This window comes from Coturnix japonica, chromosome 1 (assembly GCF_054131305.1).
Source record: "Coturnix japonica strain WE chromosome 1, WE-NBRP24, whole genome shotgun sequence".
Lineage (NCBI taxonomy): Eukaryota > Metazoa > Chordata > Aves > Galliformes > Phasianidae > Coturnix > Coturnix japonica.
This window is the reverse complement of record NC_140663.1, coordinates 120,600,556-120,619,287: the sequence shown is the minus strand read 5'-3', so window position 1 is coordinate 120,619,287 and position 18,732 is coordinate 120,600,556. Positions and strand designations below refer to the sequence as shown.

At 40.1% G+C, this 18,732-nt stretch overlaps 1 protein-coding gene across 1 annotated transcript in view; it reads right to left on the bottom strand.

Annotated features, from left to right (window-relative positions):
- The window catches only part of ATP10A (ATPase phospholipid transporting 10A (putative)), a 106,205-nt gene that overhangs the window by 43,918 nt on the left and 43,555 nt on the right, over nucleotides 1-18,732 (bottom strand). The window contains exon 3 of the mRNA XM_015851029.3: nucleotides 676-761. Coding sequence (XP_015706515.1) covers nucleotides 676-761 — 86 coding nt within the window. The remainder of the gene's footprint in view (nucleotides 1-675; nucleotides 762-18,732) is intronic.

Genomic DNA, 18,732 nt, shown 5'->3' with positions numbered 1-18,732 from the left:
CCACTAGTGCTGGCGTGCCCACACACTACAGGCCTGGCTACATTAGAAGCAAAGCACTGTGTACATACTAAAACATTTCTCATTTGCTTCTGAGCAGAACAAATTGGTCAAGGATGAGCACCCAGTTAATGCAGCTCTGTTTGTTTAGAATTAAGTTAAGTGTTTGTACGTGACTCTGCATGGTAATGTACTAGCACGCCCATTGTGTGAGCCAATTGTTTTATTGGCTTGAATGAGAACAGAAATATTGCCATAGCTGGAGAAATATCAGTTTCATGTTCTGATTTTCCTCAATGACACTTATATTAAAAGAAACATCAAACGGACAAATCTTCATAAAAAGAGAATAAAACAGATTGTGCTTGTTTGTTGGCACTCCTGGGCTGCTTTTCTATTTCCTACTACTTCGAAATTGACTTCTTTTGATCCATGGAGAGAGGGAAAGGGAGAATAGTGTCTGCATCTACACTGCTTCATACACTCATTCTGGAGTGTAAACTGATTCTGGAGTGTAACCTGATCACAGCTAACAACTACATCTCCCTCAGAGGAGAGGTTATTCAACAGTGACAATGACCCAGCTTATATAACACAGACCAAACCAAAACAGCATGTATTTTGTACTGTATCAGAAGAAGGGAATGTATACCAAAGGATATTACATGAAATACTCACATGGAACCTCGAAACCTACTTAAGTCGTTGTTAGGATTCTCACATTCAATGACACTGGTGAACTTCAAGGGGTCAAATTCTGAGTCCTGAAATAACAGAAGTATTAATTACTTATTGCAAAGACTTGTAAATTATATCCAGAATTGCTTTCTTTAATAGCTTCCTCATTATCTGTAAGTCCATTTTTTTTCCAAAGGCAGTCAGATTAATGACACTGACCATTGGCACTGAAAATGAAAGGGATATGAGGGACACCAAACTTCTGCAGGTGCTTTGCAAAGTCTCTCTTACATTTTTTTTTTTAATGAAAGAGAATGAGCTTCTAAAGGCACTAGATAAAAGAATTCAAAACCACAAGCCAAATGAGTTTTGCATGGAGTGGAAAAACAAAATTTCCCTGGGAAGGCTCGAAATACTCAGAAGAATCACTATATACCACATACAGTGAAGTCACTGCATAACTCAATGCATTGTCATTTATGAAATCAGCTCTTGAAATATTACCTGGAATTCTTCAACGCTTTACGGCAATAATAAATAATCTACTACAGTAAATTAGACACATATAGCAAAATAACTATTTCCTAATTAACACTTAAAACCTTGGCTCTCTAGCTCAGTCTGAATCTGGTATTTTTGTTGACTGCAGATTTATTTACCTGTAGGCAACACCTTGTTGTATTGAAGTTAAAACATCCTATCACAGCATAATTATTTGATTTAATAAAAATCAAGACGCTTTCTTCTTTGACAGATTAAATAAACCACATAATTAAATGAGAGATGCCTGGTTCTGCCGTTGGGACATCTGCCTCCAGAAATGCAGACTACCATTAGGAAACTGCTTTATCCACCCTCTGAATGAAAAAATCAATTATGAATCATCATTTTATTCAATTTTCAATGGTGATAACACTGCAAATATTATGTTTTATAATGGTTTTGCTGAGCAGCTGTAGAACTCCAGCCACTACCTTTTAGACTATTTCTCAAGTTTCCTGAGAAATAGTAACCAAAAGACAGAAGTTTCATCTCTCTTTTCAGTTTCTCTGAAACACACAGGTGTCTCAAATATGTTTTTTTGAGTTTTTTTTGTTTGTTTGTTTTTTTAACATTGGTTTAATTTTTTAAAATAAATTACCTTTTAAGTAAGAAATAAGAGACCAGAGGATATGCAAGGATCACAATCAATGGTACTCCTTAAAGGGAGGTGAAGGATTTCACCAAATACCCTTGGAAGAAAGACCAACTTACAGTGCATAGTACAGTACAATTCAGACGACCCAAATCCAACACTGTTGGAAACCTTTACTGTAATTTTGAGATGTTAAGCGAACTGGGAAGCTGGGCTGTCACTCTGAGATAGCTACAGCGCACAACATTGAAGAGTCTCTTTTACTTGCAAGATTGAACTTGTAAACAAGGGGAAAAAAGCAATAAAAACAGAGGCCAGCTTTGAGTAAAGAATAAAATCGCCATGCTGAGAATCAGACTTCCTAAATGATATCCTAAATGATATCAAAGTTGGCAGTCAAGTATCTGAGACTTAGGAAGAAATCCAGATGATCTCCATACCAACTACTGTTGTTATTTAAGTACAATGGAAATTTCTCCTGGTCAGCCTTAAACTTCTCTAGGTGACTGAGTTTGTTTCTGGAAATGTTCAGTAGTATCTCGTCTTACAGAGGTACCTAAACTTCAGTTAGGCTTTATAACAGAGCAGAACCTGTAAAGCTGCATCCCCTTTAAGCCTTAATCCTCAGCTACTCCCTGCAGACAGGTAAGGCTATTAGTAGTCCCAAGGAAAAGACTGCTGGATGGAACAGATATTGTGAAGCTTCTGGGTCTCAGCATCTGAGATCTGTTACCACATTGTTTAACCTGTGCACTACTACCCCTTGTGTCTTCCATGCCACCACCAAAGTACAGGAAAAATAATCTACAAACACTGCTCAAAGTCTTTCAGTAATATACTCCCTCCCTGTCTAAGAAGAACCACCATGGTAGATTAAATTGCATTTGCAAATTGGAGGGGAAGAATAGACTGGAAAGGGAAGCATTACTGCCTTTTTGTTAAAATACACTCGTTGATAGAAGCATTTGCTCATTTAGCACAAATTTTCATTCAGCAGTCCTAAAACAAGAAAAGGAAGAAATTATAGATCCTCTGATGAATTTCTGGAGACACTTTATAACAAAAATCAGTGTAACCAAATGCAAGTTCTCTCTGGCTGCTAAACTCATCACAGAGATTGCATACCTTTCTGTGCCATACAGATGTATTAACGTTCACTTTTACAGCTGAACTTCCGTTCTGCTATGAATTCATGTCAGCAAAGCCAACACCTTAACAAATAAGAAAAAAATCTGCTTAAAAAAGAGATAAGGTCTTCACAAATTAAAAAAGAAAAAAAAAAAAAGAAAAACAAAAAAGAAGGAAGGATCTTAAAGATCTCTTTCAAGATTACAGAGGACTAAACCTACCCAACCTCCACACCACTACGATGCAACACGCTCTTTTCTTTCTCCTGTTTGTTGAGTTCTTTGTTTTTATTACTCAGTTTTGGAACGAAAAGTCCCAAATTGCTAAATCTAACCGTCTGTGTACTTCTGTTATAATTAACTTGAAATACATGATTATGATCTTTAACCAGATAATATCTGGGAGGGGAGAAAATCCAATTAGAATAGTTTACGTAAGGGAACAAAGCTGCGAAATTTTGATTTATTGCAAAGGCTCCTTGGCTTATTAATAAATCAAATAGCTGCAGCTCTTCCCTGTGAAATGAAAGTGTAGATTTACACTGTATATTATAGCCAACAGCAGTGTTCTGATGTGAAAATGCTTTTGGAAAATGAAAGAACAAATACGTTACACTGCCTGTCTGTGATCGTTTTCAGTGGTTATAAAAAAGCACAAAGCTAACATAAGATTTCACAGTGATCAAAGTTCTGTTTTTATATGCCAATATCCACACTTCAGTAACAAACGAAACATAAACTGTGATAATAATCTACTATATTAAAGCTATGGGAAGCTGCAGCTAGAAGGAAATAAAAACAAAAACAATGCTCTTCTATTGCATGAATCACGATTTCTGTTGTTTTCTAGGTAAAAAGACATGAAAACAAAAGAAACTCTCTACCAGTACCTTTAGTTTTTCTCTCGCAGTGCATTACTGTTAGGACACAGCCTACATGATCAAAACGTGGTCTAAAATAACACTACCTGAAACCTCTGTGCAGTGTTTCTCTCCTGTGCTAGATTTTCAGGTGTTATACTTCCCATGTACAGAACTGGTAGGTATTAAACCTGACATAGCCTGAAGAGAATGCAAAGTTCATGATTAGCCAGATAGGTATCTGAACTGAGGCTTTCCAACACCCAGTTCCCCTAAAAATTTGATTTATTTCTCTCCAAGTAGACATAACAACATCAGGCGGCTCACAAAAAGCAGCCGGAGGTGATTTTTTTCTATCTTAGCATACAAATTATACAGTATGCACACCCATGATACAGTACCTTTGCATGTCTTCCGGGCTTGTGCCTTGTGGGCTGTTGATCTGAACAACTGACTTTCTGGTTGAAATAAATCATAGAGATTTGCTGACTGCACATAACTTTGTGTCAGAGTATCACTCAAAAATATTGAATAGCAAGGGCTAGGCCTGAATTATCATAGAATCTTTAAGGTTGGAAAAGACCAATAGGAGTACCTAGTCCAACCATCAGCCCATTCCCACCATACCCACTGACCACATCCCTCAGTGCCACAGCCACACGGTTCTCAAACACCTCCAGGGATGGTGACTGCACCACCTCCCTGGGCAGCCTGTGCCACTGCAGCACTGCACTTACTGCGCAGAAATTTTCCCTAATATCCAACCTGAACCTTCCCTAGCAAACCTTAAGGCCATTATGTTCATGTCAGTAAAAATGTTCTCTTAAACAACTTGTACCCCTTCATATTCTTGCATTCTGCTAGATTATAAATTTAAATTAATATCATTATTTCTATGGGTAAGTCCCTGTAAGCCACAAGTAAGGCAAAATATCTTGCTTATCCTTTAAGCAGAGTTCCTACTATAGGTAGGGCTTAATGCAGGGCACAAACTGATGGTTGTTAGGCCATTACAGAAAAGCATGCTTGAAAGGATACACAAAGATCACTAGGAAAACAAAATGTCTGAAAGAAGGACTAGAAATGTTTATACTAATTTATGTGTCAACAGAGAAAAGAAGACAGCATGAGCACCACATATACCAAAGTCTAAGTAAAGCCAAATACATTAAATTACTCAAAAGGAAAAGAAGAAACAGCAACCAGTACTCAAAATTTTTACACCTGCATTAATGCTCAGAGGTTGCATGCAATCATATTCCCTCCAGTCCAATCAACTTCAGATTCTCTTTGAAACTGTGGAAGAACTTCAGTATGAGAGACAGATGACATTTAGGTGCCAAGAAATGCAGATTTGTCTTGCATGAAGCTGAAAAGGGAGCTGAATCCTTGTTTCCTTTCCATTTGAGGAAACAGGACCAGTGTAAACTTCTCTGCCCACGCTACCCATGCTATCTCAGCACTTGTAGATTCATGAAAAAAAAAAAGTTATTTCACTCTTCTAAATGTTAGGTATTACTTCTGCTTTTTTGACACAGCACAGACCATTCCAAGTGTCATTCACCCGGGCTCCAATTTTGTTCTCTGTTGTCTTCCAGGCTGACGCTGTTCCTTACGTTGGGTTCTAATTTCACATTGCCATCACCGCATGACAGCAATATCACCCTGCAACAGGGGTCCAAGATGTACCAGCTGCACACTGACAGGAGTATACATGTTTTTTGAAGCACTGAACACAAGAAATGTGCCTGCTTGCCTTTGCTCCAGAGAATGTAAGGAATAGCTGGATGGCTGGTAAATACTGTCTGAAAAACTGGATGATCACAGGCCAGTGCATGGGGGGATTATGAGATGAAACTGGTGGCAGGCCTTGTACAATAATGTGTGGAACCCAGGAAACTGTTACTGTGACTAACCTGGCACAACACAATTCTGTTCATACAGTTAAATCACAATTAGGTCATGAAAGATGTGTAACAGGTTTCAATCGTTTCTTCCCATATGGTTTGAGGGCTCCAGAAATACAGAAATAAAGATGAGCATTATTTTGTCAGTCACAAATGCATAGAACTTTCACACATATCCCCACATCAAGGCTGTTTGTATCCTGTATCCCAAAGCTTCCAGTGACTACAGATTATTCACTTCACCCAACCAATAAGAATTCTTTCTCAGCAATTTCATTTTGCAAATGGGAGGCCAAAGTGATGGAGAAGATACTTCAGAAGAACAAAGACGACTTCTTGCTTAGTTCTTCTGCCATATCATGGCATACCAAAATGAGAAAAAAAGAAAAAGAAAAGAAAAAAATAGAAGATATTTAACTCAATTAAGAAACTGATTTTCATCCAATGCTTGACTTCACTTGCCAAAGTAGCCTCAGTTCACTGCCTTTCTTTCAAAAAGTGCTGATACTTTAGTAACTTGAAAGCATTTCTGAAAGGTTGAAAGTTGTCAAAAGGGCACACAATGATATTTATATTAGGTACTCAGGGATATATTTATTTACATGGGGATTCCACATAATGTACTTAATTTCTTCAGGTATCTTCTTGCTAGGTAAACACCGAGTACCCATAAATCTTACTCCTTCAAATTTCTTAAAATTTACAAAAATTCATTCCTACTCTATATTCAGTAATGGAAAAGCTTGTGTTCCTTATGTAAGTAGACTTAGTCAGACTGCAAAAATCTGTTAAATACTGATTCCTTTAAAGCTGAATTTCAAATTAAACTTCATTTAAACTGCAGATGTAAAGGGTTTTGTGACTAGGCTTTAACAATGCTCTACTGAAACCCATTAAGCCTGATAAGGAGTTCCATTTAAAACAATAAGGTAGGTCTGCAATAACTGGGATGTGTCTCTGGGGGAAGCACAAAGGAGAGGAAAACATATGGGAAAGCTAAAGGAAAGGTGGTTTTTTTTCAATTTTCCTTAAAACAAACCACGGTCCCTTATCTCTCTGGTGACTGCTGAAATAGCACCCTGTGAAAAGCTTATATCCTAACAAGGCAAAGTGTTGAGGGGAAGAAAATGTTACAATGCCTATTTTACGAGTGAGAAACCGATAGGTAGACAGATCCAGTAATTACGGGCATCTGTCTCAGAAAAAGGCAATGGAATTTAGCTCTCTCCATCATGACTTTGGAGCTGTGAGATCATTCTGAATCTGTGCGCTGAAATGCCAGCCTTCCCAGCACTGCTGGCAACCTCGCAAAGCTGTCAGAGCTCAAGAAGCAAAACATGCAGCTCTGCCAAATGAGTTAGTTCGACAATTATGGTGTTGAAACAACATATTCCCCTTCGTTAAATGTGTGCTGTACGGGAGATTTAATGGCCTGTTAGTGATAGTAATAATGCATAGTTATTAAAAGGTTTTCCTTTATTCATCTGCCCTACTTTACTGCTGCAAAAACCAGTTTGATGTTTGGTCCTTCCTTCCACTAGGACTGCATGTTCACACCAGGATGCCCTTGGATGAGAATGACAGCTACTTTATTATTATTATTATTATTATTACTATTATATTCTGATTATTTGCTATGGTATGGAACTTATCCAGACTTCTCCCCGCAGTACAATTGCTGGATAAGGGCTCTGGGGTATGTTATGTCTGGAGGAAACAAGAAGGAAGAAATGGAGTGATGAGGACAACTCAGAGGAAATATTTAACATACAATAACTTGCCACAGTCAAAAGAAAAAGTTTAAAAGCTTTTAAGTGCAATAACAACACATCTCCCCAGTGCATCACTCCATCCTATCACTACTTTATTTAGCAGTACCCTGCATTTTCAATGCAAAACTAATCTGACCTTTTATTAATATGCAATCAGAATTACATATTGATTTTACATACCCAAACCATGCAGACTGTTTATATATTAGAATACTGGAATGTTTTAATGTCTAAACTGCACTAGTCACTGGCAGAATTTATCTGTGTCACTAATTCACAAGAAAAGGAAGAAGTAGTTTGATCTATGCTATTTAGGAACTAAACAGATCCAGCTGTACATCAGAATTTAATAGCTCTGTTTCTACACTGTCAACTACTACTATAACTTTTTCTTTTTCAGTACCATTTGGTTAAGTGGATCAGAGATGTTCAGTATTTAGAAACACTGGAACAGGTGAGCAAGGCAAATATATGTTAGGGGGCTGATCTTCCTCTTGCTGATTTAGTTGTCTTCCCCTTTGTAGAAAAGAGTATGTGGGAAAATCACAATAGTCAGTCTGCAGTCAAAGAAATGTGCTGTCAATAAGGTATTGGAAGACCTACCTGTGCCTATGACAGACTACAGAAGATAATGCTTTTAGATAGTCACAGGACAACAGTATTCAAAAAATATAACAATGCTGAACATACAGACATGCAAATTCTAATGCCTTTCAGGGTGATGGCAAGCCATAACAGTGCACTGAAAGTGACAGGGATGTGAAAGAATCAGTTTACTGAACACAGCAGTTCTGGGGAGCAATTAGGAAACCACTTCTATGGACATGCAGCCCAGAAGGCCAACTGTATCCTGGGCTATATCAGAAGAGGGGTGACCACCAGGGAGACAGAGGTGACTGCTCTCTTCTACTCTGCCCTCACAAGGCCCCATCTGGAGTACTGCATTCAGTTCTAGGGGCCTGAATATAAGAAGGATGCGGAACTGTTGGACTGTCTCCAGAGAAGAACTATGAGGATGATCATAGTGCAGGAGCACCTCTCCTATGGAAGCAGGCAGAGCCTGAAGAAAAGGCTTTGGAGAGACCTCATTATGGCCTCCCTTGAAGGGAGCTAATAAGGACGTGGGAAATCAACTTTCTACAGAAGACAGGAACAGGACAAGGGGAAATGGTTTTAAACCAAAAGAGGTGGGACAGATTAGATGTTAAGAGGAAATTCTTAAAGAAGGTGGTGAGGCACTGGAACAGGTTACCCAGAGAACCCATGGATGACCCATCCCTGGAGGCATTCAAAGTCAGGGAAAAAAGCAGTCCTAATGAAAACAGACCTTTCACCTTGAATATTACAGGACAGCATTCATATTGGTACTGTTACAGTCAGCCTTTTTGCGAGCATGCAGTTATATGCCCAAGAAACACATCTCCAAGCTGGTTTCTGGAATGTTGTCGGCACTTTGAGTTTTGTCTTCCATCCCTTGCCTCCGTGCTCTCTCTGGATGCAAACAGTACTGAGAATGCATCTTCTCCACCTCACCCTGGCTGTTTTACTATGTCCCCAACGGCCTTGCTGAGGGGCTGGGTGGGACAACAGGAGGATTAACAGCCTCTCCAGGAGCAGCAAGGCTGTGGCCAGCATGTATATGCATGATGGAAGCCGGGAGAACTGCAGAGCACATCAGGCAAAAGCTTTGCTTTCCGCTCTGTGCTCATCTATTATCCATTCTACTGGTCAAATCCCTTTTCGATCAACATGTTCAAGACTGCAGAACGAAAGGGAAATCCACAAGTGCACCTCTTCATAAACTCAAGGAATTCAATGGGTGATTTATTTAGATGCTGACTGATTGTACAGTTCTTATGAAAAGAAATTAACAATGGCCTTGGCAGCTGCAAAATGGGACAGCAGAGCTGGGAAATGGTCTGAGGGGGATAAACATGAACCACATGGGTAAAGATTAAGGTTCAGTTTCCTATTCAGGGCTCCAGCCAGCTTCACGCTTCAGCACACACAGTGGTTAGGAAGTTCCTGCTGGTCTTCTCTTCACTGACTCCATATGTGTCATTAAGTGAGCATGGCGTTAAAGTGTAAATGAATATAAGCTGCTGGATAAGAGTACAACAGAACAGCAGAGCCCTCACTCTCGTACAGACATATTACACTGGCTGTTTTCTCTGGTTCCCTATGGAAATACTCATTATTATAAACATTCAATAAAGATGTGAAAGTGCAACCAATGAGAAAAAATGTCAGAAGTAAGACCAACAGGGAGAAAGAACATCAATGAATAAATGTTTTTTTTGTGTAATTCTTCTTCAATGACATTATAAAATCATAGAATTGTCTGAGTTTGAAGAGACCCTTAAAGGCCACCTAGTCCAACCCCCCTGCAACGAAATGGGATACCTACAACTACATCAGGTTGCTCAGAGCCCTATCCAGCCTGATCTTGAAAGTCTCCAGGGACAGGGCATTGACCACCTCTGTGGGCAAGCTGTGTCAACACCTCACTACTTTTATAGTAAAAATGTTCTTTCTTATATCCAATCTCAATCTCCCCTCTTTTAATTTGAAACTATTTCCACTTGTCCTATTATGAGACACCTCCTCTGAAATTTTAATCAAAGATTTCTGAACCAGTTTCTTGTTGAGCAGCAGGACTTAATGCCATTTGGTTTCTGTTGCCTAAGAGCTGACATGACCCACCTCCATGTTTTTAACAGTAGAACAAAGCCATTTTTATCCCTTCCTGTTATGCTGCAGCAGCCTCTAAGTTGGATCCCTGTGACTGTGGCCATACAGGCCATGCTGCTACACAGGTGTACGAGCATATTTAGCCATCTGGGACATGGTTTTGAATCTGCTATTTAATCAGATCAGGCCAAAAATAAGAAGCAATGAAGCTTGGAAAAGTTAACTGGGGGCTGGCAAATGTTCATGACAACTTATATGGGCTTTCTAACCACATTGCATGTGAAACATAAATTCCTTTTAAAAGGCAAAAGAATAACTTCTCTCTTATTTGATATAGAACAGTCTATTACTATGTCATTAAGAAAGCTGAATTAACAGCTTAGCACTGCTGTCTGTAAGTCTACATGCACTACTGATGCTTTTCAGTCAAAAACAAATGGAAATACAAGTACTGTAACTTTGTGTGGAGAACAGACTTGAGCACTGACTCAAGTTGCATACCTACAAAATGATCATACACATATACTAAGTGTCTGACCATCACAGAGTCACATCACAGAGTGACATCACAGAGCTTGAAAGTGTGAACTTGAGTACAATGAATGAATTGAAATGCTTGTGAATTTCTTGAAATAACAGTTTAGAGACACATGGCCAGCCACTTCCCATGTAAATAATATTTTATGCAAATGTCTACAGCTCTGTGTGGCCTTATCAGTACTAAAACGTGTGTAAGACTTGGATGGTAACAGGTGGAGAAAAGAGAAGTGGAATTGAGGTTCACATCCTAGATCTTGAGATAAGTTCAAGAGTTCCTCATTATGTTCCCCTGCCTTTTCTGGTAGAAAATAGTATGAGGGAACTCTTTCTTTACTTTGGTGCTAACAAAGGAAAGTGAGACCATACAGTCACTTCTGTAGCTATATACCACATACCTCTACACCATGAACCCTCCTGTTCTGTAAAATAAAGCCCTACTGTCTTTTCCCACTCATTGATACTGCCAACTGGGATTGTGCTTTCAGAGACAAATGTGATGTGATGTGCTTCCAGTCCGAAGCTCCTGACCCTAAAATCAAGAGTTCTCAGCACTACATTATAATATCTAATTTCTGAGAACAGGTATTCCAGATATTTCCCATGCTCAACTGAGATGCCAATGTATGGCAAAGGAATAAACAGTTCCCAAAATAAACTTGTTTATTAAAACTGAATTAGGCTAGGAGATCAGAAAAGTCATGAGAAAGCAATAAAAATAAAGATGAGTTTAATGGGAAAACCTCTTCTTAAATTGCTTTATGTGCAAATGTTTACTTCTCTCTAGTAGGAAACAGCACAGCATTTCATTTTCTCTGTATACCTGAAGCGTTCTACTGTTTTCTAGCACCTTTTTTCAGAGAAACAGCACAATGAAGAGATGCCGGATTAGCCACAGGGAGGATGAAATCTTCCACCTCTTTTAGAGGTCAGCTGCAGCACAAGCACTGGCACAACATGTTTCCTTACATGGTTTTACCACCGTTCCACCAGTGCTGGATTGATTGCCCAAGGAATGGGAGATCCCTTGCGGCCATTCAAACTTAGTTTAATAACTTCAGCCCCTTTCACTCATATTTAAACACAAACACATAACCAGTCAACATCAACAGTAAAAGTCAAATACCCAGCACCATTCAGACCTCTTTACCCAACTTAGCCAACAGTGATAAGATTAAGGTATCAAAAATTTGGTCTTATTCAAATTCTTTGTCCCTTTAATTAATCTCTCTTGACAGTCAAACCTGTGGCCTAGACACCTGCACAGTGGAAACTAGAAAAAGACGGTGACCTTGCTTGAAACTGGCTGAGCAGGAAGTGAGCCACCACTCTTCAGTTTCTTTTCATTTGCATCCTTCCCCTCACCTCTCACCCTGAGACTCTCTTGCCATGGTCAAGTAAGTAACCAAGTGAAAAATGGTTCTCCTAAGTCCCCTAGGATTCTTATTCTGCATAAAGGTTTGTCAAAGCACAGACTCAGATCCTGCAATGACATTCTGCATGCAGCTGCTCTCCATGTGTTTTTTTTCCTTAGAGAAAAGGTAGTTGCTTCTTCTTCAACTGGAGATATCTCCCATTTCCACAAAAGTCATCTCTGAATGTAGTGCTACCCACAAAAAGGTTTAACAGTAGTGATGTAGAGTTTTTCATAGCAATTCAACCTTCAGCAAAGTAATTTACTAAACATTCTGGGTGTAACCTTCAACAAGGTTCTTCAAGGGTTTTGACATGGAATCGTTGACTCATAGAATCATAGAATCACTCAGGTTGAAAAAGACCTTAAAGATCATCGAATCCAACCACAAACTAATCATACGACCCTAACTAACAACCCTTCGCTAAATTATGTCCCTGAGCACCACATCCAAATGGTTTTTAAACACATCCAGGGGTGCTGACTCAACCACCTCCCTGGGGAGCCTATTTCAGTGAGTAACAACCCTTTCTGTAAGGAAGTTTTTCCTGATATCCAACCTAAACTTACCCTGGTGCAACTTGAGGCCATTTCCCCTTGTCCTGTCCCCCGTGAGAAGCGATCAACCCCACTCTCACTGTAAGCACCTCTCAGGTACTGGAAGAGACCCATAAGGTCTCCCCACAGCCTCCTTTTCCTCCAACTCAACAGTCCCAGTTCCCTCAGCACCTCTTCATAGGGCATATTCTCCAAGCCCTTCACAAGCCTTGCTGCCCTTCTTTGGACCTGCTCCAGCACCTCAACGTCCTTTCTCTACTGAGGTGCCCAAAAATGAACACAGTACTTGAGGCAAGGCCTCACCAATGCCAAGTACAGGGGCAGGACGACTTCCCTACTCCTGCTCACCACACCATTCCTGATACAAGCCAGGATACCACTGGCCTTCTTGGCCACCTGGGCACACTGCTGGCTCAAATTCAGCCGACTGTCCATCAGCACACCAAGGCCCCTTTCCATCAGCCACTCATCCCCAGGCCTGGGGTTGCCTGGAGTTGTTGTGACCAAAACTCAGGACTGGACAGTCGAACCTATTGAAACACATACTGTTTGCCTTGGCCCATCAATTCAGTCTATCCATGTCCCTCTATAGCGCCCTTCTCCCCTCAGGCACATCAACACTCCCTCCCAACATGGTGTTGACGACATGAAAGTGTTTTGTACTACACAGAAGACTCATTTCACTAAAATCTTCAACTAAAATGTAAAAAAAAAAAAAGCTCTTAATTTGACATACTCATAGTGCATAGGGAAAAATGTTATTTTCTTTTACTTGTTTGGTTATTTTTTTAAACTCTTTTTTTCCCTAAAGGAAATCTAATTTTGTCAGTGTGTGTGGGATGGAGCACTAATTTGCTGTTTTAACATGTGCATATCAGGAATTTTTAAATCATTTTTCCTAGCCTTGAAAACCTTTCCAAACTAATGAAGAAAAAAACAACAACAACAAAAAAGACACACATAGCATAATCCCCTAAAGATATCAGAAATACATTCATTGTTCCTGTAGCCTTATTCTACCCTATAAAAGCACTTACAGTCTAAATAAGACTGAGAATGCTGATTAGTTGACAGTTGTTTGATTACAAGAGTATTACTTCCACTTAAATAAGTGGCACTGCTCAGTGAATAAGGAATTGGCTGGATGGTTATATTCAAAGAGCTGTGGTCAGTGTCTCCATATGCAGGTGAAGACTAGTGACACATAGCGTCCCTCAAGGGTCTGTATTGGGACCAGTACTATTTAATATCCTTGTTAGCGACATACATTGGAATTGAGTGCACCCTCAGTAAGTACACAAATGACATAAAGCTATGTGGTACCATCAACATGTTGAAGGGAAGGAAAGCCATCCATCAGGACTTAAGACAGGTTCAAAAGGTGGGCATGTGTGAATTTCATGAAGTTCAACAAGGTCAAGGGCAAGAATCCCACATCTGAATCAGGATGATCCCAAGTACAAATACAGGCTGGGTGGGGAATGGATTGATAGCAGTCCTGAGGAGAAGGACTTGGGCTGTTGGTTGACATAAGTTCAGTTTCTCAACACTCAGTGTGTGCCTACAACCCAGAAAGCCATTTGTGTCCTGGGCTGTGTCAAAAGGAGTGCAACTAGCAGGCCAAGGGAGGGTTCTCAGCTGAGGGAGATTCTAGCCCTCTAATCTGTTCTCATGAGACCTCACCTGCAATACTATGTACAACTCTGGGGCCCTCAGCACAAGGACAAGGAGCTGTTGGAGAGGGTCCAGAGAAAGCCACGAAGATGATAAGAGGGTTGAAGCACCTCTCCTCTGAAAGCTGAGGGAGTTGCTTCCATCTGGAGAAGAGAAGGCTCTGGAGAAACCTCATTGTGGCCTGTCAGTATCAAAGGGAGCCTACAAGAAAAATGGCAGGGCCTCTTATCAGGGAGCATAGTGATAGGAGAGGCCATTATTGTTTTAAACTAAAAGAGAGTAGTTTGAGATTAGATGTTAAGAACAAATTCTTCACTACAAGTGGTGAGGCTGCCCAGAGAAGCTGCGGATGCTCCATGCCTGGAAGTGGAGGGTGTCCCTGCTCATGGCAGGGGGGTTGGAACTGGATGGTCTTTAAAATCCCTTCCAACCCAAATCATGCTGAGATTCCATGATGACAGCATGAGCTTATTAGTGGGCTAAGTAGTGACAAGGGAATTTTTTGAGATAATTAGCTCATATCAGTAAGTCCAATGTAAGTCTGCCTGGGAATTGTGCTGATTTTACTTCAGCTGTTCTTGAGCTAGCTTAATCAACACAGATGGCTACAAAAGAAACCTTAGCTCTGTTTATTAAAAGCTGCTTTCTTTTTTCTTTTTTTTCCCTCTTTCTCTAAAGAAAGGGAATTGAATGCTAAACGAATGTCCACATTGAGACTCTGAGCTGCCCTGGGAGCTGTTTTCATGCAAGAAACATGAGTTGCTCTTCTTAAAGTACCTCACAAATAGTGTAGCCTACAGTTGTCAACACAGCCAGGCTTAGAGTGCAGCCCTTCTAAAAAGCAGTCTTACCTTTTCTTCCAGAATAGTTTCTGTTCAGGGCTCATGGGGAAAGAAAAAGAAATATGAATGTCCTAATGCTTGGAAAAGGGAGACATGGGACTGCTTTTCTAAGCAGTATCCAAGATGCTTCCAAAGTTATGCAACAACATGGATGAAAGTTAGAGCTGTCAATTCAGCCTAACTTCCAGGCTGGGATGAAAAAGCAAATGTGCTTGCAGTAAGTACAGGCTCTGAGTTTATACATATTCCAGAAGGGTTCACATACTGTCTTGTAAGGAAATTAGTCTGATGAGTTATTCTGGTGCTAGTCTGCATGCAAATGAATCCTCCAAACAGACAGACCATATTCAAATTTGCTTTTTAGTCAAAATAAATAAGCAGCCACAAAGTCATTTGCAAGACTTATCTAAGTCTGTTAAATCATGCTAGTACAAGTTTGTTTTGAATAAAGGTTTAGTCTTATGAGAAAAAGAGAGAAAATAAATCCATCATCTCTCCCCACCATCTCCCAGGGGGATACACACACCTTCTCAAAGGGGATGGCAGCTGCTAGACTTAGCCTAGTTTTCAGCTGAACTGAAGCTTTCTACAGAAACATCTAGGACATGGCCAGTGGTTAATAAACCATAAGCAATGCCACTCACTCGACAGTGAGTCTTTGTGGACTTTGTTGAAAGGCATACTGAGTGAAAACAGTGGAGTATTTTGTTTGTTTCATACTGCAAGGCAGCAAGAAAATGTAAATGTTTTTCATGAGTCCAAATTCATACTATCAAAATATCCTAAATCAAGTTTATGAGACCTGAAAGGGAGTTTTGAGCTTTCGCAGTCAAAGCTGTATCTGCTTACCCACTTTGTGAAGAGCGGCTGACAAAACGTTTCACATGCATGTAAAACATTCCACGCGCAATTAGGCAGGGTGTGGTGGCAAAGCAACCCAGAGAGTCATACAGAAAACATTGATTCTTCTTTCATAATGTGTCTTCTATTAGATCCAGCACAACAGAAATTGTTGCTGTGACTAGACAGCAGTGAGAACTGGATGGAAACTAGAAGGAAACTGTACTACCAAGAAACACTCTTTTTTCTTCAGGAGATACTTACTGGTAACATCATTAGATCAGCCACAGGGGGATTTAGTGAAGCACTTTCCCTTCTAGCTGTGTCATGCTGCACACACAGCTCTGATTTGTGTTTCAGTGTGGACAGTCCACTATCCTTTCAACTTGCAAGGGTGAAAACACAGAAATACATTTTTTGACTATTTAACACATTCTAACTGGCACTGCAGTTTCAGGATAGCAAGACCACACTGTTCACAATCTTGGAAGAGAAACTGTTAAAGCCCTTGAAAAAAAAAAATCTATCCTTTTTTTTGATTTTTCAACCTGCTTACCGTGCAATTTATTTGCAAGGCTGACTGTCTTGAGAGTCCAAGAACAAGGTACACATTCTAACTAGAATCATCAGACATACAAGTCACCAAGGAGTAATATATTGATGACTTTTCACAGCTTGTCTGTCAATAGGACATAGAATTGTGTATGGAATGCAGCCTCTTGTTAGCCAGATCCCATTTGTCAACAAACACACAAAGCTAGTAAACAGCAGGTTCTTGGTGTACTAAAAATTATTCAGATGCATCAATGCAGCACTAAAATAAGCAACATTTCTGGTCATTTGCACTGTAAAGGAGAACAGTTTCTTGGAATTTTGAAGTGGAGAGGTCTAATCCCAGCCCACAAATGCTGATTTTGGATCTTCTGAGCATGTGTTTAGAGCATAAGAATGTCTGCAAAACACTGGAGTCACAGATGAGAACTGCTTCTATAACTGCTTATTGCTACTTCTAGCATCAGGCCAAAAAGGGATCAGAACACTGCTTTTCTTCCAAAGAAAGGTTTGGAAGAGGGAATCTGTAAGACCTGTTACATCCTCTGCAACTATGCTGTTAATCCTGAAATGAGACACAAAACAAGACTTCAGACCATGCTGGCAGAATAGTGACTGTCTGAAGGGACAGTTCTGCCCGACATAACAGCTCTGGGCTTGCTGTCCTCTCGAAAGGGCTTTTGAGAGCATGCTGTGGCTGCAGGAGCAGTGCCCAGAACATGCCATGCTTAGCAGTTTCAAATTGATAGTGAAGGTCTTGACTATAAATTGCATGAATGGGTGTAGGGCAGGGACAGAAGTAGGAAAGCATTAAAGTAGCTTAAAACAACTGTTCCACCTCTGCCCCTGCTCCTTTCCCATGCCCAGTAGGGCAGCGGGTATAGAAATAGCTATCCTTCGTTGACCTACTTCCCTGGCATATTCTCAGAAATAATTCATATAGGAAACACAGAAATGCCAAGCTTTCTAACACAACTGATTTTAAATGTTTGAGACACTGCTACAGAGACATTATTCAAAGACTTCTATAGGCAGCTGATATTTTAAGAAGAAGCTTCCAATACATCTTTATTTCTTGTCCCGTGATAAACCACATGACCAGGCACAATCATTCTGTAAAGAGGACAGGGGATGAGTTTAGCAGTGTGGGAAAGAGAGGGTCAGGACTACATAATCTATTTGTTTGTTTTCCTGCTTGAACAACAAGGCTGTAGAATGAGACGGAACCAAACAATTATGAACATAGCTGAAAGTTATTCCGCTGAGTAAAATGGTAATATAAAAACACAGAAACACTCTTGTCCAACACATGAGTAGCTTGGGTTGTAGGTTCTATAAAAGATTTGTGAACAGACACTGCTGAGGTTTGATGAAAAGATGGTCAGCATTTGATGCAAGAGAATGTTGACCTTCCAAACTATTTTATGAGATATAACAGTAAAATCCCTCCAGTTGTGGTGACTTGGATATATTCAGACAGGAAATGAATTTCACTCACAAATGTAAGTGTCACCCTGGTATTCCATACTACATGGCTGTTTGCCTCCTATCCAACGAACATTTCCCAAGCAGCTCCTTCCTTCCATCCTACTGAGTGTCTCTTAGCAGGGCAACACCTTCAAGAGCCAGTTAAGAGCCTAACTAGTATGAGCGGAGGAAGCTAATGCTGCTGCATGAATTAACAGTGTTCTCAGATGGGTTTTAGCCATGACTTTTATGAGGATGGTAAGCATTCTGCTGGATGATTCATGTGACACTGTTACAGTGAAGCTCTGTGATGCTGCAGCCACTGAGGACTTGGAACTTGCAGGTGTGCACTTTGCCTACAACTTAGCTGACACACTACCAGGGTTTGGATATTTCCTGCTTTCTCAGCTATTTTAGGAGAGGGGTGTTAGTCACGTGTGGTTTTCTCACAAGCTCTCTTTCAGTATTTGACTTCTTGGGGCCCAGGACTGCTTTCATTGAAATGAATGAGCTTTCTGTCACCAACGCCAGTTTAATCCCTCACAAATTATTATGGACCCCGCTGCTACCATATCTACACATCTAGTGATCCAAAAATTATTTCAAGAAATTATTTATCCATACATCTAGTAACACAATTCTGGGGTGGAAAAGTCCCATAATCACCTTACACCACAGGGA